Source organism: Bos javanicus, chromosome 3 (genome assembly GCF_032452875.1).
Source record: "Bos javanicus breed banteng chromosome 3, ARS-OSU_banteng_1.0, whole genome shotgun sequence".
NCBI lineage: Eukaryota > Metazoa > Chordata > Mammalia > Artiodactyla > Bovidae > Bos > Bos javanicus.
In genome coordinates, this window is record NC_083870.1 from 110,059,684 (window position 1) to 110,085,833 (window position 26,150).

Below are 26,150 nucleotides of genomic sequence, written 5' to 3' on the forward strand. Positions count from 1 at the left end.
TTCCCTAGGATCAGCCCAATTAAACCACTCTATGATAAAGCTCAAAGTCAACTAGTCCCACTAATGAATTCAAAGCATCGAGTCAATGTTTTAGATTCCCACTGCATCATGAATAAATAATCAAGGACACCATATACTTGAAGGAAGCTTCCGAAATGGAGGACAGTGATCAAAACAAACAAACAAACAAAACAGAATTTGGAGGAAGCATAAGCATGTGCAAGAAAAAGAAAACTCTAAGATAAATTATCTTCAGTGAGCACAGAGAAGATACTACCATATGTGAAACAAGAATAGTATGCTATTATAAAATAACATTCAAGAAATAAAAAAGAATGATTAGAAATTAAAAGCATAATAGCAAAAATGAAAAAGTGAAGAGGTTTAGAGGATAAAGGTAAGTAAATTTTCGAGAAAGCAAAGTAATATAAGGGAAACAAAACTTCACCAAAGCTGTTTAAAAAGTTGGAACATCACTGTTAAATTTATGAAGGAAAAATTATTTCCAACATAGAAACCCAACTAAACTTTCATTTAGGTTTGTTGATTCATTTTCCAATGTGTAAAGCATCAAAAATTTTTGCTTCTCGTGTACCCTTTTCTCATGAAACTTCTAAATATTAAAAAATGAGGGGTAGGGAGAGAAATGGATACAGAGAATGATGTTTGATCCCAAGACGACAGCTGTGCATCAAATATGAAGAACATACTCAATTAGCCTGAAGCAGTGTGAATCAAGAAACAGATTTGTTGGAAACTGTCACTGAAATTCCTGCTGGAAAATACTCTTTTTCTAATGTGAGGTTAGACTAAATAAAGCCTGATACAGGTATCTTTACTTGGCTGAGTTTGATCAGTGTTGATAAACCTGCTGCTTGCCTATTTCACCCTAAAGAAAGGTTCTGCTTTGTTCTGCTTCTGAGGACTAATTTGAATACTATAAAAATCAAATTGTTGACTTTCACTTTCACTGAGGGATCTTATACCTGAACTTAAGGCAATCATATGAAGCAAGTGACACTAATATTGTGATTAATAAATTATTTATTGAAAATCTGTTTTCCTTGCAAGAAAGCATATTCAGTGTGAACTTCTGATTCAAGCAGAATAAATTATAATTATCAAATTCTGCTTATATATTCTATTTTCTTCTAGCAGCAAAACAGTGAATATTCCTTAGAAAGCTACATTTTACTGAAAAGCACAAAGAAGCAAATAAAGTATATAAAAATAAAAAAACATTTCTCAACTCAGATGTCCTGGGTCAGAGATTTGTCCTGTCAGGAAACTTGCTTCTTAAAGGATACAGGAAAAAGCTGTGAATATTAAGAGCATAAGCTTTGGAAACAGAAAAGTTAACCTCTATCACTTAAATGTAAATAAATGACTGTGCCTCTACACTTAATAGTTTACATTACATATAAAGTAATATAAATATAAAATACAAACTATGTGATCTTTAGAGGGAGAAAGTCACTTTAGAGAGAGAAAATTTAGAGACTGTGTTTCTAAACTTCAGTTGGGTGTATCACCTAACTCATACAACGGTGATGAAGTTCAGATGAGATACAGTTGTCTCTTGGTTCCTACAGAAGATTGGTTCTGGAACTCCCTTTGTACATCAAAAAGTGGTGGAAGTTCAAGTCCCTTATACAAAATGATGCATTACAGTCAGCTCTCAGAATCCATGGTACCCAGGTAACGAGGGCTGACTGTAATTAATGTAAAATGTTTAGCATTCTATCTGTGACAGGTATCTTCGGGGAGATACAACTAGTAACTATCAGATTCTTTTTTTTCTTTTGGCTGTACTGTGACTTGTAGGCTCTTAGTTCCCTGACCAGAGATTGAAACTGTGCCCTTGGCAGTGAAAGCATGGAATCCTAACCACTGGACTGCCAGGGAATTCCCTATAGTTACTCTGGTACTCTTAAAATGCATACTTAGAAAAACAAAATGCAAATTGCAACTGAGTCTGGCCTAACATAAAAGAGTATACTGTATTTCACTGACTCTAAAAGCCCAATTATGGTAAGGTACATCAGTACTGTATTTGCCAAATTTTCCAATTAAATTGTGACAAACCATCCACTGCAAGACATCTCCCAATTTCAGAGATGATGAAATGTGAAAAAAGTGAAAATGTGAAATGTGAAAAGCACCAGTACATATAGATTGGTAAAATTCATTAAATTTAGTCATATAGTTGAGAGTTAAGATACTATATACCATGAAAACAATCATTCTGAAAATAAGATGAAGTCACACAATTAGAATTAAATTGCTTGCTTTCTTAAAGTACTCTTCCATGTTTATCATCACCACAAATTTTACCTAAGCTCCCATCTGTTACTTCCTCAGAGAAAAGTTCCTCCAACACTGAGACTAGAATGGATTCCTTTGTTGCACAGTCCCACTGTATTCATTACTTCTCCATAATACTCATCATATATTGCTCAATAAAATAATCTTCTCCAGTTGATCTCAAGTTCAATAAAGACTATTTTGTTCAGTAAAATATACCAAGTGCAAAGGTTGCAAAATCATACAAACGAGAAAGGAAATATAAGCAAGTAAGGTGGTCAGTGCAATACGATCCCTCATTATTTTTCACAGCACCAGTACATATTATTGACAGTTTAAAAATAAACCCATTTAAAATTTTAGGCTTTATTTCATTTCATTAAGATAAGAGAGAACTTTAAGAAAAATCCATGTTGATATATGTATATTTGGTTCATTCATTTAACTTACATATAATAGTATATACCACAATATGACAATATTCACGTACTCATTCCAATATTTGCTTTTTCTATTATTCACAGGAATCAGGATGTTTCTAATTTTCTGCTACAGCAAAAAATATCTCAGTATGCAAGACACCTCTATGGTATATTAAGGGTTTTAAGATATGCTCAATTTCATTTTCATGTCATCTTTTCTAGATATTGAAAACTGCTCTCCAAAGTTGTTGTATCAAATCATACTCCTATAAACAGTGCACAAGATATTCCCTTATACTTTATCCTCACCAACATCTGTTAAAATTTTATAAACCTGATAGGTGTCAAATGGTACTGATCTCATTTGCATTTTCCTGACTAATTATGAATTTGAGAATTTGATTTTCATGGGTTTATTGACCATTTGTGTTTCCTCTTTTGTAAATTAGCTTTTTTTTTTTAACTGATCTCCCTGTAAAGTTTTTGGTTATATATGCTGTAAATACTGTCTTAGCATTTTAACTTTGTTTATGATTCATCTGTAACAAATAAGTTTTAAATTTTGTGCAGCCAAGCTTATCAGTATTTTCTTGAAAGAATTTTAAAGCTTTGCTTTTCAAATTTTAGATTATAATCTACCTAGAAATAAATCTGGGATATGATATGAGATGGGTTTAATTATTTTTTTTCTTACAGTTAACAACTATATAAATACCATTTATTAAATATTTTACTCTTTCCTCAGTGATCCAAAATGCCAACTTAATATTAAATTACACTGATTCTTCACAGTCACTTATTTTTCCATATAAATCTTAATACTGACTTTTCAAGTTTCACTATATGCCCTATTGGGATTTTACTTAAAATTCATTTACAGATTAATTTTTGGAGAACTGACACCTTATCAAACAGAGTCTTCTCAATAAGCTTAACATTTCATTCATTCAGATTTTTGCTTATATCTTTCAATAAATTTTTTTTACTTTAGAGACCTCTCAGAAATTTTTCATTCCTGTGTACCCTCTTTTTGACCCAAACTCCTGATGTCATCACATTGACAAAAGCCTAGCTAAGACATCATTTACTCCTACAAATATTTTCCTAACTTTCCAGATTCAATTAGACACTCCTCCTCCATGTTCTTAGTTTTATTTATTCATTCTTGGCTTAGTATGCCCAAGAGTTGTGTCAGGCACAGAGGTTATATATATACCTACAGTCCCTAGCTTCACAGAGCTTTCATTCTAACAGGAGACAAAGAATAATAAACACATTCAAGGTGACACATGGTATTACCAGGGAAGTATACTGTGCTATAAGAATACTTGAGAGAAATATGTAACTCTTGGGGGATGGTTGGATGGGGGGGAGAAGGTGTCAGTTACTGCTTTTCAAGGAAGTAACATGTAGACTGAAACCTGTAAGAAGAACAGAAGTTAGCAAACACAATAGTGACTAAATAACATAGTACTGACATCCCTGTCTTACTGTTGATTTTATTGGAAGAGCTCCACTGCTTAACTGTGAAATCATCTATTCTCTGAATATGTTTCCTCCCTTGACACAATTTCTTGGCTCTAATACTGCCTACAATAATCATTAACTGCTCTCTGGTTCTTCTTTCTTCCTTAAATGCTAGTATTCTCCATGGCTCTCTCCTTTTCATTTCTTTTTCCAATCTAAATAATTATTTCTAAAGGAAATTTTCCATTTTCAGAGTTTCAAATATGGATTTATGTACTAAGGACTCCCAAAACTTTTACCTTTACTCACTCCACTACAGATTTTCACATCTGCATTTCCAACTACATACTAGATGACTCTCTATATGTTCCACAGAATCCTCAAGTGTTAGACATATTAACATTTGATCTTTTTATACATGGTATAAACTGCCAACTAACCAGTGAAAGCAGATCTCCCTCCCATATTAGAATCATCATTCATAATGATATGAATGAGTCACTATTCTGAATGTATGTTGGTGAGTATGCTCTTCTTGAAAGACAGTTTATAAAATAAATGCAGTTACTAAAGGTTTGGGAATATGAAGATTGTTTCAAAGACTGAATAATCACAGAATTTTTTTTTATTATTATTATATTTTTAATCATAGAATTTTATAGGCCAGGTACGAGTTTATTTTTAAAATTTTAAATATATAAATATTGCTAGGCTACTAGTTGCATTCAATCAAACACAAATCTAGATATTGTGGTGAAGGTATTTTACAGATATAATTAAATTCCATGATCAGTTGACTTTAAGTAAAGGAGATTATTCTGGATAATGTGGGTGGACCTCATTCAGTTAGTTGAAAGGCCTTAAAAATGGGGCTGAGGTGTCCCTAAGAGAGAAAAGAAATTCCGTTTATGGACAGAGCTTCAGCCCACACCCATTCATTCTAGCCTGCCCTTCCTGATAGCCTATCCTAAGGACTTCAGACTTGACTAGGTTGCCCCTACAACTGTGTAAACCCAATCTCTCTATATATATTTTCTTATATCCAAAAACCAATTCCTTCAAAAACCTAGTTAACCTTCTGGTCTATTCGTTTCCAATCAGTTCCATGTACCAGTGACTACACCCAAACTTTTTTTCTGGACATGGTTTTTAAACCTATTTTTCAACTTAATCTTGTAATATGTTCCTTCCTCTCCATCCCACATTAGACCATCACCATCTCTTACCTGAACTAGTGATTGAAAAAGCCTCCTAACTGGCTTCTCAGATTAGTTTTTTTCTCCTCTATCTATTCTCCACACTGCTGCCAGAGGTCTCTTTCTGGAAAACAAATATGATCATGTCACTATCCTTCTTTAAAATTTTTGAAGTCGTCCTACGTATAGGATAGAAGTAAATTTGTTTTCTATTTCATTATTTTTTTTTAAACTCTTATTTTCTTCTATTTTTCTTTGCATTTAATTATGTTACTTTTCTAACTTATTAAGATGCATATATAGGTCATTGTTGCTTTTCTCCCTTTCTAATAGGCATTTAAGGTTTTAAATTCTCTCTAAGAATTGCTTTAGCTAATCATACCAATTCTGGTATGTACTATTTTCATTACCCTTTAGTTTAAAATATTTAAAATTTTCTTTGACCAATGAGTTATTTAGAAATTTCTGTAATATCCAAAGCAGAACTTTGTAAGTTCCAATAGGAAAATAGCAGCAGTTTATTTCCAAAATTTCCCACTTTCCCCCTAGAACTCATTACAGAGCAACAAAGATAATCTGAAAAGAGAGAGAAAAGAAAAGAGAAGAAACCCTGTATCTTCAATGAACCTAGGAGACAATTAAAACCTGAAAGTGCCAAATTGTAAGTAAATACGGCCTAAAATACTTGGGAACCTCTGCAAAGGAGAAAGTCATGAAAGATTAAAGAAAGTCTAGTGGGGCAACAGCAGCAAATTTTTACTCCAGAAAGAGAGGGTCTTCTCCTAAATGGGAACTGCAATGTTTAGTACTGAAACTGAATGGGGGAATCTCAGAAGGAAGCAGAGCAAGGAGTGTAGAAAGTGTCATCAGTCACCTGAGGGTGAACTAGAAGTGACAGGTCTCAGATAGGACTCCCTTTTAAAACCAAGGCATGCATTGTCCCCTCTGTAATTTCAAACTTGAAGAAAAATTAAATGTATAGTACAATGAACTACCATATACCCTTCACAGATTCTCTAACTGTTAACATTTGAGCACGTACTTTAAAAGCCAAGAGCTGAATTCCTTGGTAGCAGAAAGTCCTTAAACATATATTACTGAGAGGCAAAGGAGATGTGGCTTTATTCTGAAGAAAGAATCTATCAGAACAGAAGAGAATAGAGGTCTTGAGCAGAGAAACCTGGAAAACAGCCTTGCTCCTAATGTCCTGTCCCACCTCCTTCTCCCACTCCAGTCTCTTCTAACAGGTGGTTTGAGAAAACTTATCTCATTCAAATACGAGTAACAAAAGTGGCAAGTATCCATACAAAAATACCATTTAAAAAATGTAAAAAAGCAGCACAACATCCTGGACAAAGAAAACTCAACAGAATATACCACTGCAAAACAGATAAAACTATAACACTACTTTTCAATATGAATCCAAAATTTCTTAATGCAGCTATGAAGAAAGATATCAGAGCAGAAATTTAAGAACTCAGGGAAAGACAAACAGCTAAGAGGAGAAAATGAAATAAGCACTGCAGAACTCATGAAAGAAATGGACGAAAAACACTTTTTAAATTAAAAAAATGAAGACAAAACTACAATGAGCAAATGGTAAAAATTATACCATAAAAGAAACAGTAAAGAACAAGCAGGACAGAATTTTTTAAAAAGAAAATAAAATGACAGATTAAAAAAAAAAAGATAAAAGAGTTAAACCTACATCCTCAAAGGGGATCCCATGCTTTAAATAAAACTGACTCTAAATAGTCAACATTGAGGGAAAAAATCTAGCAAAATAATTGTAAAAAATATTTTCAGCAACCAGACAAAAAAAGAAGGTACTTATGAGGGATAAGAAAACCAGATGACAACCTAATTCTCTATTGAAAATTCAATGTCAGAAGACAGTGGGAAAGTATGTATAAGAAACTCAACTAAGTATGATTCAGATAAGCCATAATGGAAAAGAATATTAAAAAAAAAGAATGTATATACGTCTATAGCTGAGTAATTATGCTGTGCAGTAGAGACTGGCACAATTTATCAACTATACTGCAATAAAAAAATAGAATTAAAAAAAAAAGTGTGATTCAATTATTTTATGTCTAACCAAGCAGTCCCCTTTAGGAATAAGGCTATAGACAAATGGTTTTCAATATGCAAAAAACTCAGTTCTTACTCATATGAGCCCTTTCTGAAGTAACTCGAGGACAAACTGCTACCAAGAGATGACAGGAAAAATTTCAGCAAAAGGACTTGCAATTAGCACCAATACATATAACTGTAGATTTAAGATGAAAACAAATGGACATACAGGTGACAGAATGGAGTGTAACTGTTACATGCTCAAAACCCATGGGAATAACAGTATCTACAAACACATGAAAAACAGAACAATCATAAAAAGTAGAATAAACTTACTGATGGCACACTTTACAGCAACAGAGTCAAAGATGAGAGTCAAGTAGTAAAAATTTAAGTAAAATCATAACGAACAATAAAATAATGCTATATTGGCTAAAACTAGTTAATAAAGCAGAGGAGGGGAAGGAAGAGAATAAAGTTAATATAAAAGTTACTTATTAAGGAAAGCAAAAGATACTGCTTTAAAGAGGGAGAAAGATGAGTATTAAATGAAAGTATGAAGGTAACCACTGATGGGGTTCCTAATAACAGAATTAGCATTTAAAAAGCACAGAAAACAGACCACATGGATTGTAATCCTTCTGTTAGATAATGTAGACTTTTTGCCAAAAAGTACAAAAAAAAGTCACTTTATCATTGTAAAGGTATAAATTACAACAAAGAATAAAGATAGGTATACATACGCTCCTAATACTATGGTAGCGACATTAAGAAAGTGGAAGTATAAAAAGAAATAGAAACACAATTCAGTTCAGTTCAGTTCAGTTGCTCAGTTGTGTCTGACTCTTTGCGACCCCATGAATCGCAGCACGCCAGGCATCCCTGTCCATCACCATCTCCCGGAGTTCACCCAAACTCATGTCCATGGAGTCGGTGATGCTATCCAGCCATCTCATCCTCTGTCGTCCCCTTCTCCTCCTGCCCCCAATCCCTCCCAGCATCAGGGTCTTTTCCAATGAGTCAACTCTTCCCATGAGCTGGCCAAAGTACTGGAGTTTCAGCTTTAGCATCATTCCTTCCAAAGAAATCCCAGGGCTGATCTCCTTCAGAATGGACTGGTTGGATCTCCTTGCAGTCCAAGGGACTCGCAAGACTCTTCTCCAACACCACAGTTCAAAAGCATCAATTCTTTGCCGCTCAGCTTTCTTCCCAGTCCAACTCTCACATCCATACATGACCACTGGAAAAACCATAGCCTTGACTAAACCATAGCTCTGTTGGCAAAGTAATGTCTCTGCTTTTCAATATGCTATCTAGGTTGGTCATAACTTTCCTTCCAAGGAGTAAGCATCTTTTAATTTCATGGCTGCAGTCACCATCTGCAGTGATTTGGGAGCCCCCAAAAATAAAGTCTGACACTGTTTCCACTGTTTCCCCGTCTATTTCCCATGAAGTGATGGGACCAGATGCCATGATCTTTGTTTTCTGAATGTTGAGCTTTAAGCCAACTTTTTCACTCTCCTCTTTCACTTTCATCAAGAGGCTTTTGAGTTCCTCTTCACTTTCTGCCATAAGGGTGGTGTCATCTGCATATCTGAGGTGATTGATATTTCTCCCGGCAATCTTGATTACAGCTTGTGCTTCTTCCAGCCCAGGGTTTCTCATGATGTACTCTGCATATAAGTTAAATAAGCAATATACAGCCTTGACGTACTCCTTTTCCTATGTGGAACCAGTCTGTTGTTCCATCAAACACAACAGGAAGTTTAAATTTATTTCTCCCATTCTGAGACAAGTAAACAGAAATAAACAAGGAAATAGATGATGTAAACAACATAATCAAAACTGAAGAGCTAAAGGATATTCATTTAACTCTATCCTAAAAAATGATTCTATCTTATTCTCAAAGAGCTACTGAACTTTCATTTCATAAATTCTGAGTATGTTAGGTTACTAAAAAAAAAAAAAAAAACTCAATAAATTCTAAAAACAGAAATACAAACCACATTCTCTGATAAACAATACAATGAAACTAGAAATTTACAACACAATCTGAAAATAAAAAGATCTTCAATCTGAAAATTTAAAAAGTCTCTCAAACAACACTGGGTTTAATAGGGGAAATACAAATGAAATCTGTGGTGTTTTGAGAAAATAATATAATCCTGTGGGATGCTAGTTCCTTGATCAGGGACAGGACAAAACCCAGACCCTCAGCATGAAAGCATGGAGTTTTAACCACTGAACTGCTAGGGAATTTCCAAAATAATCATTTTAAATCCTCTTTTTAATGAGAAAAATGAAATTAACTGAGTTACGACTATAGTTCAAAAAGTTAGGAAAGGGACTTCCCTGGCAGTCCGGTGGTAAAGAATCCGCCTTCCAATGCAGGGGATGCTAGTTTGATCCCTGGTCTGAGAACTAAGATCCCACAGGCCAAGAGGCAAATAAGCCCACACATGGCAACCAGAGAGGCCCGCTGAGACGACGACTGAGCCAGTGCCCTCTAGAGCCCACATGCCACAACCAGAGAAAGCTGGCGGGCCACAAGAAGACCTAGTGTAGGAGAGAAAAAAAAGGAAAAACAACTAAATTAACTGAAGAAAAGTAGAGGAAAAAATTTATTAAGCTAAAAAAGAAATTAAGGAGTCAGAAGACAAAGCCAGAGAGCTAAGAAAAAATTTCAAAACCTCTTTGGTGGAGGCAGGTAGCAGAGTGAGGAGCAGAAAACAGGCTGATTAAAGTACTACCTCTCCTAATTAAGAGTAAAAAGGACAAAGCACAAAGATTAAAAAGAATCAATGGGGATAGACCATAGAAATAGATAAAATTAAAAAAAAGAAAGACTACTTAGTAAAGATATAGATAAAATATATAATTTTCTAATAAGATATAACAAAGCAAAACTGAATACAGAGAACCTAAACAGACTGATTTTCACAAAATAAATGAAAGCTTTAAAAGAACTATTCTCTGAACAAAATGAAACAAACCAGGCTACAAAATTTTACATGGGAATTTCATGAAATCTTAAAAGAGCTGATAATTTTAACACTATTTAAAAACTGTTGTACATTTTAGAGCACAGGCAACTTGCAAATTTTTTGTGAAACTAAACATTAATACCAAAACTTGAAAAAGACTGCATAAAAAAAGAGAAGATTGCAGATCAGATCAATCTTGCTTTTTTTTTGCAACTTGATTAAAAAGGTAAAGCGCTAAAAAACAGAATTCAGCACCACATTAAAAGAATCTAGAAACACAAATTTAGTTCAGTGTTTTTTAAAAAGAGGAGAAAACAGCATATAAATAATTCCTCAGATACTAAAAAGACATCTGACAAAAAACATACATTATTGATTGAAAGTACTCAATAAAATAGAAACCAACAGAGGCTTCTAAGCATATACATACATACATGCACGCATCAGACTTAATGCAGAAACACTGAAGCATTCCTTCTAAAGTAAGGAATACAAAGGGGATGCCCACTATTCTCTAACAGTTAACTGTTCTAATTAGTCAATATAACCTGATAAAAAATATTAGAGGTGTAAAAATCTAAAGAGGTAAAACTATCACTATTGCAGATAAAATGATTATAATCTAGAAACTGCTAAGAAATAACTTGAAAAGTTAATGGAATTCAATAAGGCAGAGAGAAAAAAGTTACTATACAGAAATTAAAAGACTTCATGTATATAAACAATAACTAGTTGGAATATAAGTTCATTTAATAAGAAAAAAAGAGAAAAAGAAAATATCCAGGAATGATAATACGAAACAGCAAATTTTATGTGAAAGTGGTAGTCACTCAGTCGTGTCCAACTCTTTGCGACCCTATGGACTATAGCCCGCCAGGCTCCTCTGTCTACAGAATTCTCCAGGCAAGAATACTGGAGTGGGTCACCATTCCATTCTTCAGGGAATCTTGCCAACCTACGGATTGAACCCAGGTCTCCTGTATTGCAGGCAGGCTCTTTTCTGTCTGAGCCACTAGGGAAGGAAAACTTTAAAACACTCCAGAAGGAAAAAAAAGTAATCCTGAACAAATGGAAAGGCATAGCAGTTTCTTGGACAGAAAGATTCAGTGTTTAAGACTCAGTAACTTAATTTAAAAATATAATGGAGTCACAGTAAAAGTAATAGCTCATCCTCCCACACCCACTAGATCTGACAAGGTGTTTCTAAAGCTTATACAATGATATACAAAAGAACAGCCTAGAAATCTTGGAAGAGAAAAATGACATAAGCCCTAGTTGATATTAAAAGTTACAAAAGAAAGGATCAACTGAGACACACACCTGTCACCAAAAGAAAAATTTCTACAGGATAAAAACCAAAAATAATATCAAAGATCAAAAGACAAATAACAACCCAGGGATAACATCTGCAATTCATACCACAGAGGGCTAATTTCCTGATTTAGAAAGCTCTCTCAGTAAATAAGACCAATAATCCAACAGAAGAAAAGGAGCAAAGGACATAAAGAATTAATTTTTTAAAAAAGAAATAAGGTGACCCATACACATGAGAAAGGATGGCCAAATGCAAAATGGTACATAAGGAAACTATTTCTTCCAAATTTGATTGACAAGAATCTAGAGTTTGACACATCTAGTGGCAAAGGTACAGGGAAACAGGTAGCCTCATTTACTGATGCAAAATGTTTACGATCTCATTGGAGGGCAATCTAGCAATAACAATCAAAATTAAAAACATATCTGCCTTCGACCCATCAATCTCATCTCTTGGAATCTATCTTAGAAATACAAATATACGAATGATGTTCTGAAATGGAAAAAAAATAAAACATCCCTAGTATACACCTAAATGAAAATGAAATGCTGGTTGCTCAGTTGTGTCTGACTCTGCAATCCCATGGAATGTAGACCTCCAGGTTCCTCTGTCCATGGGATTTTCCAGGTAAGAATATTGGAGTGGGTTCCCATGCCCTTCTCCAGGGGATCTTCTTGATCCAGGGATCGAATTCTGATCTCCTGCATTGCAGGCAAATTCTTTACCATCTGAGTCACCAGGGAAGCAGTCAGTATACACCTAAAGATGACTTTAAAAAAATATCTTCTCAATACATCTTTACAATGGTAGATGCAGCTGAAAATGATGATGAGACTATGCACTGATCTGGAAAGATCCAGGGATCCTTGAAGGAATAGCTGATGCCAGGTACAGAGGAAGAAATACAGGGTGAATCTGGAACATTCTGCTGTGCCAAAAAGCAAGAAAGCTATCAAAGACAATGAATTACCCACAAGACAATGCACTTTTCCATACAGGAATTCCATCTAATGCAAAAGGAATATCAGAATAAGAAAAAATTCTAACTGGTAATCTGCACTGAAATAAATGATTCAGGTGACAATGGTCAATGAATGGAATATCAGTAACTGAAAGATTGATTGGGAAATATACAATGGAGAGCTCTGGCATACTGATCTCTGAACATACTGATCAATGTTAGTTACCACTGAAGTTGGGTCTACTAAATACTGGGTGCCTCCTAACACAATACATGATGGAGCACTTATGAATCAGAAGTGAATCAAGCTTCCAGGACCAACTTCCATTTCCAGGGAATGTAGGAGATAAAGGAACAAGGGAATGACACTACAAGAAAACAAAAGATAAATCCAGATTTTTGGATATTCTAGAGGAAAAGTGAAAGTTTCTGCAACAAGTCAATGACATAAAATAGGAAAAAACAAAACAAAAGGAAAGGAAATGGGACTACTACATTTTTAAAAGGCAAAGTAGCCAAATGTGATGCGTGCATTTTGCTTGAATCCTGATTTGAACCAACTAACTACAGAAAGATACCTTTGAGACTATCAGGGAAATCTGATTATGGACAGGGAATTAGAAGCTACCAAAAAATGATCAAATTTTCTTAGATACGATGGTGGCACTGTGACTGTGTAGGAAAACACCCATATTTTCAGAGGTGCATACTGTAGTAGGGACAAAATAACATGCTGTTTGGGATTTGATTTAAAATTACTACAGTAGAGGAAGAAATGTATATAGTTTAAGCAAAGGTAGAAAAATCTGGGCAATGTGAATAATGGATACACAGATAGCAGTTTATCATACTATTCTCTCTACTTATATGCGCTTAAAAATATTCTTAAAAAAAAAAAACCAAACCTAAAAATGAGAATGCAACTAGTACAACATTAAACATCAGTGGCAGGCATAACCTACAGGTCACCAAGACCAGCAGTCTTCTTCTCTTCCTTTAAAATATGTATTTCACAATGAAATACTGGCTTATCTAGTTAAGGACAAAAATGAGTTATAATAAATAGCTCAGGTGATCATGTCATGGCTTTTATATTTGTTTACTTCAAGTTTAACAGCATTCCAGGAGAAATTCTGTATAAATGTTTTCTAAATGAAATGTAATAAGAAATAAAGGTTTTTCTTAATATATGTTTGTCTTAATACATGTCCAAATATTAATTCAAGACACCAGTACATATAATTATATATAAAATGTATACACACACACACACACACACACACACACACATACACAGAGGCCATACGGAAATCAACTACCCAACACAGAATATGGTTTAAATTCCCTTACCATCAATATTAAGCATCATTTTCCACATGGCAGGCCGAACAGACTGATGAAATCCAAACCAAACTTCCCTGCCCCCTCCCAGAGGGTGGTCGTATCCTTCTGGAGCTGAGAAAAAGGAACGCCCCACAGGTGTATATCTACAAGAATTAAAATGGTATATTTAATATTTTCCTTCCTATTTAATATTTAAATCTGAAGAACAGGTGAGTCTAGAGTACATAATCTTATCATAGTAAAATGCCAATCATTATGAATATATGAAACTAAACATTCTCCAAATTTGTGAAAGCAAAAAGCAGCTATTCAAAATGAAAAAAATCTCTCACTGAAATTCTCTATACTTAAAACTAACATTAGTTTGAGCAAGGCTTAATTTTATTTAAAAAGTTTTAAAAAATAGTTTGAACCTTAAAAAATGCTACAGAATAAACAATCACTGACCAAAAAGCCACTTCGATAAATGTGTTTGTAAAAGAGTATTTTTCTTCTTTGGCTGCACTGTGCAGCATGTGGGATCTTATTTCCCTGACCAGGGACTGAACCCACGTCCCCTGAATTGAAAGCGCAGAGTCTTAACCACTGACTGGACTGCCAGGAAGTCTCAAGAAAATATTTTTCTTTAAAAAGACACACTGATCCTTTACCTATACACATAGATACACATATACATGTGTGAGATGCTAATACCATTAAAACAGTAATAATTTCAACATAATTTGATACTGTTATAAAAATAATGAAATCACCTTTAAGACAAGGTGATTTAACTAAAATACTAAAACTGAAAATGTATCAGTTACTCAAGATGGATAGCTCCTAAGAAAAAGGGTTAGACATTTTTTTCTGAAAAATATCCAACAGAATAGCTAAGCTAATGATGTACACTTACTTTCATAAGTCAGAAAAGTTTATGTAACTTACTTCTGTCATTGAATTGGTATGGATGCTATTCCTCAACTGAGATAATCAAAATATACAACATCTGAAGGTTAGCCAAGGAAAGACTGCAAGACCTATTCTTGGGAAGGTCTTTCCTACTTAAAATCTAAAGAGGAAAAAAAAAAGCCAGAAGACCCACTTCATGGAGGGCAGATGTCGTAGCACCACGTCAACGGCATGGACAGGGTTAGTGCTGATTGGCTTGTCTAATTCCAGTGGTTCGGGCAAGGTCCGTCCTGTCAGTACTTCATGGAGTAGGTGCCAACTCACCCGAGAGACAAATTTGATTGACACTTTGAAAGGTCGATCTTTTCCACCTTCTCCAGGTAAAGTAACATCTAAATCCACCTGTTGATGGGAAAAGAGTCAACTGGTAAAAGTTTAAAAAGATAAATATAATTATTTTTAAGCTTAATGTATAAAAATATTTAAGAGAAGAGAAGGCAAATACAAAAAAATTACCAATCTCAATGTCAAATCAATAGACTAAAATGTCAGTAAGTCATTTATGCTAGCACTCTTTGTCACTGAAAAACATGGAAATGACTTACATGCCCATTTAGGCACTATAAAAAAAGGATGAGGAAGACCTGTTGGAACTCCTATGGAATAATTTCTAAGCAATACTGTTAAAAAAGCAAGTACAGAAGATTATAAATAGTATGCCATCTTTTGCATGAGAAAGGGGTAAATAGAAAAACATTCATGTATCTGCTTATTTTTGTAAAAAGAAACAGCAAGCATGAATCAGAAATAAGAAAAAGCAGCTAACTTTCAAAGGATAGGAAGGAAAAGATTGGAAGAAATAAGTGAGGGATTAACAATTCTGAGCATATTTTTCAGTGTAGTTTTGATTTTTGTAAGCATGTTAAATTAAGTTCTACAACAACAACAAAAAAACAAATAAGGATGGAGGGGAAAAGCTAAAATTGAATAGATACAAAATCAAATGAAACCAAATGCAATTCAAACAAATAACAGCCAGATTGAAAGAATATTAAAAAAAAAAGCACTAATGCAAAACTTCTGAACATAATAACATATGCTGACTACATTTTCAGTTAGAGGTGTGGGAGAGGGGTGAGTGGGAAAGAACTGCATACAAAATAAAACCTTAAATTCCTACTATCAGATTTGTTTTCTATAGTGACATCAGGTAGTAATTCAGAAACTATTTTATATGTACTGTATGACTGAATAAACACATAAAAGTGGTGATATTTTGTGGAGTCAGGGGTTTAAAGGAAAAGCAAGTTATAAATATGCTACATAGGGAGTGAAGGAAGAATCCAGTGGGGATAGACTAGAACTAGTAGAATCAGTTTGAACTCAGCAATGAGCACATCCAATAATCAGATTTTGGTTTCTAAATTGTATTCCTCAACTAAAAGAAACCAGTGTACCTCTGAGATATGGCTAGTTGCAGGACTATCAGAGGGAAAACATTAGATGAACCTGGAATATCTTGGGTCCAAAAGTAAGGAAGTACTCAAGAAAAAAAAGATGTATCATGACAAAAGCACACAAATTTAAAGGGGCTCCTGCAGGCCAAATCTGGGACAATTTGGGCAAATAAATAAGGATAAATAAATAGAAGAGAAGAAAATGTGCTCCTTTACAGTAGAATACCAATTATTAATGTAGAAGGAATGACAGAATTACAAAAATAACCATTGTTATATAATAACAATCCTTCCAAGCAAGAATCGTCAGTTAATAAAAGTCTAATGAGAATCAGGATTCTTAAAAGTATCTCCCTTATTAAGTATCTTTGTAAGTTTAAAGATAATTAAAAGAAACAAGCTTTGAGCACTTTAAGCACTTTCTATACGTGCTTAAAAGTATCTCCCTTTCTTAAAACTTTGGTGCAAAGAATAAAATCAACAGTGAAAAAACAACTTATGGAATATGAGAAAATATTTTAAAACATATATCCCATAGGAATACATAAAGAATTCCTAAGACTCAACAACGACAAAACCAAATAAAATTAAAAAATGGGCAAAGGAGTTGAATACACATTTCTCCAAAGAAGATATAGAAAAGGCCCATAAGCATAGGAAAAGGTATTCTTCATTAGTCATTAGGTAAATTCAAATCAAAACCATAATGAGATATTACCTCACACCCATTACAATGACAACTATCAAAAACTGATAAACCCACAAATGTTGGCAAAGGTGTGAAGTATTTGGAACCCTTGTACACTGTTGATGGAAACGTAAAATGGTATAGTTTCTAAGACATTACGCTAAGTAAAAAAAGCCAGAGACAAAGGATAAATACTGTATGGCTCCACTTATATGAGGTCCCTAGAGTAAACTCACATTCAAATGGGGAAGCAAACCAAATGTCCATCAACAGATGAATGGATAAGTAAAATGTGGTATATACATACAATGGAATACTATTCAGCCTTAAAAAGGAGGAAATTCTGACACATGACAACATGGATGAACCGTGAGAATATTACGCTAAGTGAAATAAACCAATCACAAAACACAAAATACTGTATGAATCCACTTAAATGAGGTACTGAGAGAGGTCAAATTTATAAAGCCAGTAAGTAGAATGATGGTTGCCAGGGACTGAGGGAGGAAAAATGGATAGTTAAGGGTTTCATGGGTACAGAGTTTCAGTTTTATAAGATGGAGATTTACGGTGGCAATGGTTGTGAATGTACTTTGCCATTGAACCATATCTTAAAAATAGCTCAGATGATAATGTTATGTGTGTGTGCATGTGTGCTAAGTTGCTTCAGTTGTGTCCAACTCTGCGATCCCTTGGACTGTTGCCCACCAGATTCCTCTCTCCATGGGATTCTCCAGGCAAGAATATTGGAGTGGGTTGCCATGCCCTCCTCCAGGGGATCTTCCGACCCAGGGATCAAATCCACATCTCCTGCAGCTCCTGCATTGCGGGTAGATTCTTTACCACTGAGCCATGAGGGAAGCCCAATGTTATATATGTTCAATGTTCAGTCGCTCAGTCATGTCCGACTCTTTGTGACCCCGTGGATCGGAGCATGCCAGGCCTCCTTGTCCACTGCTGACTCCCGGAGCTTACCCAAACTCATGTGCATCGAGTCAGTGATGTCATCCAGCCATCTCATCCTCTGTCGTCCCCTTCTCCTCCTGCCCCCAATCCCTCCCAGCATCAGGGTCTTTTCCAATGAGTCAACTCTTCACATCAGGTGGCCAAAGTAATGGAGTTTCAGCTTCAGCATCAGTCCTTCCAATGAACACCTAGGACTGATCTCCTTTAGGATGGACTGGTTGGATCTCCTTGCAGTCCAAGGGACTCGCAAGACTCTTCTCCAACACCACAGTTCAAAAGCATCAATTCTTCGGCACTCAGCTTGCTTCACAGTCCAACTCTCACATCCATACATGACCACTGGAAAAACCAAAGCCTTGACTAAACCATAGCTCTGTTGGCAAAGTAATGCCTCTGCTTTTCAATATGCTATCTAGGTTGGTCATAACTTTCCTTCCAAGGAGTAAGCGTCTTTTAATTTCATGGCTGCAATCACCATCTGCAGTGATTTGGGAGCCCAGAAAAATAAAGTCTGACACTGTTTCCACTGTTTCCCCATCTATTTCCCATGAAGTGATGGGACCAGATGCCATGATCTTCGTTTTCTGAATGTTGAGCTTTAAGCCAACTTTTTCACTCTCCTCTTTCACTTTCATCAAGAGGCTTTTTAGTTCCTCTTCACTTTCTGCCTTAAGAGTGGTGTCATCTGCATATCTGAGGTTATTGATATTTCTCCTGGCCATCTTGATTCCAGCTTGTGCTTCTTCCAGCTCAGTGTTTTTCATGATGTCCTCTGCATATAAGTTAAGTAAGCAGGGTGACAATATACAGCCTTGACATACTCCTTTTCCTATTTGGAACCAGTCTGTTGTTCTATGTCCAGTTCTAACTGTTGCTTCCTGACCTGCATGTAGGTTTCTCAAGAGGCAGGTCAGGTGGTTGCCATTTCTTTCCCCTCTCTTGAAAAATTTTCCACAGTTTATTGTGATCCACACAGTCAAAGGCTTTGGCATAGTCAATAAAGCAGAAATAGATGTTTTTCTGGAACTCTTGCTTTTTCAATGATCCAGCGGATGCTGGCAATTTGATCTCTGGTTCCTTTGCCTTTTCTAAAACCAGCTTGAACATATACTTTACCACAATTATAATTAAAAAAACAAAACAAAACTCTATTCCCCACATAAGAAAGAAGAATAACTTGAAAGGAGAAACCTGGCAGATACCATCTTTACCAAGTGATCAAAGTTAACCTCACCATTAGTGAAACAAGTACGTATTATGTGCCTTCTGATATGATACACTATAAGGAAAGAACATGTATGCAATTTTCCTGCCCAAAAACCCCAATCAGAATCTAATCAAGAAGAAGCTCCAGAAAAACACAGAGGGACATCCTACAAAATAACTTGGCTGTAATCTTCAACCATGCTAATGTCATAAAAGAAACAAAAGAAGTCTGGGAAATTTTCCAGGACAAAGAAGACATGACATCTAAATACATTCAGGTATGGCAGAAACCAACACAACATTGTAATTATCCTTCAATTAAAAATAAATAAATTAAGAAAAAAATAAATACATTCAGGAACTTGGATTGGATTCTGTACTAAAGGGAAAAAAATGCTACAGGACATCACTGGGACAATGGCAAAACTGGACTAAGGGCAGAGCAGACAAAAATTACCAACATAAAATTTAGGCAAGTTGGTGACTGGACTGTGGTTTTTATCCTTGTTCTTAGGAAAAACACACTACAGGGTGTAATGTATGAAACCTACCCCTGAATGGTTCAAGAAGAAATAAGTATGTATATGTATCTTTATATATAGCTGTCTCTATAGACACAAAGAGAGCAAAAGAAAAAAGAGAACGATAAAACAAATGGCAAACTTTAAGAATGCTAATGAATCTGGGTATACATGAGTTCTCTGCATGAATCTTACAAGTTTAAGTTTGAAATTATTTAAAAATAACATGTTAAAACTGATAAATGATACATATAGACCATAATAAAATGGTCATAAAAGCATTTAAAAGACACTGCAAATGTATAGTTTTCTGATAAAGGAATGTATCTTAGCATCTTACCCCTGTAGTTGCCACAGGAAGTGGATTGGCTGTGTAAAGGCTTCTTTTTCCATCATAAACTGGTCTACGGTCCCCAAATATAGTCACTTTAAAATGCTGAACCATTGAGTCAACCACCTCCCTAAAAAAGGGAAAAAATGCATTCATATAATCCTCTGCATGATGAAATACAAAAATCTTAACTAAAGTAGTTTCTTACACTATTTAAAGCTGCCACAAAATTCTAAAAGATCATTATACATGACAAAGATTTTCCCTTCTGGATTATAGTTTAGGATACCAGGAAGACTGATTCCTGGGAATGATTCCAGTGAATCACTTAATTATTCTGGGACACAGTTGACCTGCAAAATATTATCCTTATAGATGATCTAAAATCCCTTTCACCATCTAAGCACTAACTGACACATTTATCAAAGAATATGGTGCTCTTTCCTTTGCGCTCAAATAGCACCTAGTGCATGTCTCTCTTAGAACACTTACTTCACTGTAGTAGTAGTATCATAGACTTCACTTCTACTAGACTGTGAGATTTTAAGAGCAAGAAACACACCCGTACTCTGTACGCCTCCATCCCATTCCAATGGTATCTGGCCAATAAAAATGTTTTGAAACCTCTATTTTTTACCCAGCAAATATTTTTATCCTATATACTTACATGGAAAGATATTTTAAAAGTTTCTTTTTTAGACATTTAAAAAAATTGCAGATTATAGAGAGAATAACACCAAATATCCACAAATCAATATTTATTTTTACACACACCTAATTTGTAAAAGCAGCAGAAAAATATCTAGAAGGGTATGTACCACACAGATACAATGGTTAGTTACCTCTGGAGAAAGAAGTGAAGAATGATTTTTTATTTTGTTTATATAATCTAAATATATTACAATGACAGTATACTCACATAGTACTAAATATAATTTATAGTACATTTAAAAGAATGAGAAAAAAATTTCAATTCTAGCCCAGTCAAGTAGAAGAGAAAGGAGAAAGAAGCATTTTCTGGAACAAAACTACGTTGATTTGATACCCAGAGAAACTTTCCAAATGCTCAGTTTCTATTTCCCTCAACTTTCAATTTTATTTTGCAAGTATTTCTTGCACCACTCTTTTACTTTCTATTCCAATTACCGCCAACCTAAAACCTCATGTCCTACTACCTGGATTATTTTAACTTTTAGGCCTCTAATTTTTTCTTCTCCAGCCCAACTTTTATACCACTGCCACATGAGTCTCCAAACCTCACTTTTACTCTCCAGATACAAAAGGTTAGGTTAATCATGCTCCTCGGTTCATTGCTACATTATCATCATTCATCCGTTAAGACTCCTGACTTGTCCTTCCATATCCACTTCCCTATTCCCGTTCTTCTCAATAAATTATTTTCTCTAATATGTTTGATGAACATCCTTCTGTTTGTATACATTCCAACGTTACCCTCTGCCTAAGGTTTTTAAAATTTATTTAAATTGCTGTGGGACACTTAGTTCATTGTTTCTGATTGATGCTCTTGAGGGTTCCTTGGACTGCAAGGAGATCTAACCAGTCCATCCTAAAGGAAATCAGTCCTGAATATTCATTAGAAGGACTGATGCTGAAGCTGAAACTCCAATACTTTGGCCACCTGATGCAAAAAACTGACTCATTTGAAAAGACCCTGATGCTGGGAAAGATTGAAGGCAGGCAGAGAAGGGGACAAGAGAGGATGAGATGGTTGGATGGCATCACCGACTCGATGGACATGAGCTTGAGTAAGCTCCGAGAGTTGGTGATGGACAGGGAAGCCTGGCATGCTGCAGTCCAAGGGGGTCACAAAGTCGGACACGACTGAGCGACTGAACTGAACTCTACATGTTGTCTATCTGGTCTCCCAGCAATACAGACTCAGTATCTAACAGTCAGCCACCAAGACAATGCTGCAAGGCATTGTCTCCTTCTATGTCCCTTTATGAACTTGTGAGAATAATCTCTGGCTATATATACTGAGAACTGGTAGGTCCAAGTGAATTTTATCAACTAAATGATAAAGAACTGCCAAACTGCTCTTCAGAATGCCTGCACTAAACCATCCCTCTGGAGGGTCCTATTTCCCTACTTCTGTGAACTCCCTGTTTATTTCCTCTGCTCATTTTCTATTGGGGTGCCAGTCTTCTCATTGAACCAAAGGAGTTTCTTTGTTATTCTAACATTATTTCATTAACAGGTTTAGTTGTTGCAAATATCTTCCCCCAAATGTTATCTGCCTGTTAACAATGTCCATATATTTACTGAACTGAAAACGTTAATGCTGTATCATCAAATGAATCATGGTTTCATTTTTTAAGGTTTTAAGAAATACTTTGCTAATATTAAGTCACAAAGATGCATTATGCTTTATTAATTTTATTTATCTTATGTTGGTCACTAATCCATCTTAGGTTCTTCTTTATAAATAGTATTATGTAAGAACTCAATTTTACTTTTCTCCATACAGTGAATCAATTTTCCCACACTGTCTACTAAAACAGTCTATACTTAACTGATCAATTTATAAGAACAGTTTATCTTAAGTTCTGAACTGAGTTTTCTATGTTGTCCCAGTGGTCTACTTGGATGTTCCTGGACCAGTATCCTACGATTCCATGATTACTGGGGTGTTTTATTAAATTATAATGTGGGGCAGGGCAAGTTCCTTTTCTTTCTCTAAGTTAACTTGGATATTCATGGAAACATTTATCAAAATAAATCTGTAACGTTCTCCCCCACATCCGAACTATTAATACAATAAGCAAAAGAAACATATCTAGTGCCCTACATATAATAAGTAATCAAAAAAAATCTGTTGGTTAAGAAACTCTCAAATGATAAAAAACACAAGAAAGGCTAGTATGCCAAAAACAAATTAGTAATGTTAAAAGCTACTGATAAATTGCAACAATAAACTAAATAAATGAAGATGAAATATAATAATGGTAACTGTAAGTCGAAACACTTATGTTTGAAAAGTTCAATAGCAATAAAAATAAATGAAAGGATCTGAACTTATCCACTGCTTTCATGCAAAAGGGCTTTGTGCTCTGCTCAGTCACTCAGTTGTGTCCGACTTTTTGCGACTCCATGGACTGTAGCCCGCCAGGCTCCTCTGTCCATGGGATTCTCCAGGCAAGAATACTGGAGTTTGTTGCCCTGCCCTCCTCCAGGGGGTCTTTTCAATCCAGGGATAGAACCCAGGTCTCCTGTACTGCATGCAGTTTTTTTTACCATCTGAGCCACCAGGGAAGTTTTAGATGACTATAAATCCAAAATGAACTAATACTGTGATATAGTTTCTTCAAAATTAAAGAACTCAAGTTGCATGTATTTAAATAGCCAGTATAAGGCAGGTAACCTTCCCACCATCTATTACACAGGTCATTTCAAATTCTGGAGTACTCTGTTCAATTTGAAAAAAACTTAAGACCCTAACAGATGAAACACAACCAGAAGAAGATAATTCTGACCGAACCTCACATAATATAAATAAAAATAAATCAAAGTAAAGACTCTTAGTCTGGAAATAGGAAGGAGTCAAAGGAAATTAGAGAAGTCTTCAGTTATTTTGACAGACTGTCTGTCATGTGAAAACCTGAGTATCTTCCTTGTATGGGAGGACAGAAATCAGACAAATAGTTGGAAAATATAACGAGCAGTATTTTGGAACAAAAATTTCCAACATTTTCTAACCACCAGAGTTATTCACAAGTGGTTTACACTATCTCATAAAGTACCTGAGTTCATCCTTGCTAGAACTGTTCAAGGAGCAGTTATGTAAGCGAAGATACCAACTAGAAGATTGAAATGAATAATATCTACAATGCCCTCTAACAGTAAAATTTAATTAAGAGTATCAAATATGAAATTGCAGATTTTATCATAGTATAAGATACAGAGACTCCTTTATGAGTAATTACACCAAAAATTGATTTGAACTCAAGACTTCAGAGTCTTTACAGAATTATAGACACATTGAACAATTTTAACTTTAACCTCTCACTAATACAATATAATTAAATGATATATTTGACTTTTAAGGGAATTTTATTATTCAAGTTAACAAACTGACAAATCCAGGGACTGCAACTTTTTGCTTTTTATCTCAAATGATACAGTGGCTAAGGGTAGTTTATCAGAATGTCCATCAGGAAGGGATGTAAAACTAGAGGAAAAGCTCTCCAAAATACTAATTTATCTAGTCATCTAGTCAGCTAGAGCAGCAAAAGTACTCACTGAATTATGAATAAAGCCTGAACTGAGAAATGGCCAATTTGAAAAATCTTTATAATATGTGGTAACATAACTACTGGAGAAAAAATAAGCAGACAAGAGGTTTTAGTCTCATTCTGCCACTAAATTGTTAGGAAATTCACTTGGCCTCTCTAAATTTAGTCCCTTTATCAATAAAACTGAGGTTAATAGTCTTGGACTGTTACAAGGATAATGTGGGATATCAGTGAAAGTACCTTGGGTGAAAAAAGTAAATATGAATGGTACTATTTTTATATAAAAATTTAAGCATAATTATCTCAAAAACATGCTTCAAGAATTATACTGATATACTGAACTCTTCCAAACAACTAACAGATACATTATAATGTACCAGCATCAAATACTGTAAATAATACAAAGAATGAATGCTGGTAATTAACAGAAACTGTGAATGGAATTTTCTCCACAGTATAGTTGGGGAGCATTAGCCTTTTATTATAACAATGGGGGGGTGTCTCTCGTTCACATGTAGAAATTTCAGAACAATATTTTAAGTGTGTATTGTTAAGCCAGCTTCTTAGCTTACAATAAAAAGTAAAGCTACAATAACCAAAATACATAAAATATTTTAACTTCTAAAATAGCATGCAGGAAAGAAAATCTAAATAATTGGGAATAAGAACTTCTAACCACTTTTCAGTGGCTTCCTTTTAGTAATAATCTTAGTCTGAAGAAGGAAGAATTCTTGCAAAGAATAATATGATGCATTTCTGAGGAACCTCAGGATACAATTTTTAAATTCTGAAGAATATCTGGCAATCACTACAAAAATGGAACCTACCTGAGTACATTAGGTCTTACAGAGGGCTACAGCCTACCTTCCCACTCTTACCTCAACCACCACTTCCTACATTCTGGTACCAAGTCTTTTGATTCCATCATGCTCTGGTGCACAGACTGTAAAGTAAAATTTAATATTGGTTTCAGTAAGTTCCACTTTATCACCTGACTCATACAACAGAAAAATGGTAGGAGAGGGAAATTTTAACATAAAAAGGAGGAGAGGAAATTATTTTCCTTTCCTGTTAATTGTTACTATAAACTCACAGACACCCATCTTCATTCATCTCATTTTTAAGTACCTCTTAATTTTCTACTCCCTAAAGGTAGAATGGGAAATATTACATTAGTCTTTAGGAGAAGGCATGAAATAATACATTCCTCTGAAGTGACTTTTCACCTTAATTTAGTATTCCCAGCTAATAAATTAATCTGTGACTATAGCACAGACAGAATAAAGGAAGATGGCTGAAGTATGTGCTGTGCTGAGTCACTCAGTCGTGTCCGACTTTGTGACCCCATGGACTGTAGCCCCAGGCTCTCTGTCCATGAGGAGTCTACAGGCAAGAATGCTGGAGAAGGTATAACAATACTGCTAAGATATAACAAGATGCTAAAATCACCCAGTGGTTTATAAAACACAATGCAAACAGCTGACAAGCTCTCCTAGTATCCTTCCAACTTCTAATTTAACTTCATACCTCTGTGCTAAGTAGCAGAGAGGGTAGCCAATAAATACTTTTGTGTCAAAATAAAGTTTAAAGATGCAGAGTAGAGTTATACTTTAGATCAAATTTTTAATACTTTACAAAATTCATAGTACATCAGAGCATTTCACCATAAACTATCTTCACTGCCAGTTCACATGGGTATGAATTCTTTCATAACCTTATATAACCACAGTAGTTAATCTATAAACACTTCTAGTATTCACAAACGACTGAC

The 26,150-nt window shown here is 34.9% G+C and overlaps 1 protein-coding gene across 6 annotated transcripts in view; it reads right to left on the minus strand.

Moving 5' to 3' along the window:
- The window catches only part of AGO3 (argonaute RISC catalytic component 3), a 132,508-nt gene that overhangs the window by 66,769 nt on the left and 39,589 nt on the right, over nt 1-26,150 (minus strand). For 4 of the 6 annotated variants that reach the window (XM_061412524.1, XM_061412523.1, XM_061412525.1 and 1 more), the window contains exons 3-5: nt 20,136-20,256; nt 15,151-15,359; nt 14,073-14,209 (exon numbers count right to left, since the gene is read on the minus strand). In XM_061412524.1, the coding sequence (XP_061268508.1) occupies nt 14,073-14,209; nt 15,151-15,359; nt 20,136-20,256 (467 nt within the window). Of the gene's footprint in view, nt 1-14,072; nt 14,210-15,150; nt 15,360-20,135; nt 20,257-25,257; nt 25,323-26,150 lie in introns of all 6 variants that reach the window. The other 2 variants (XM_061412527.1, XM_061412529.1) reach the window with 2 other exon arrangements.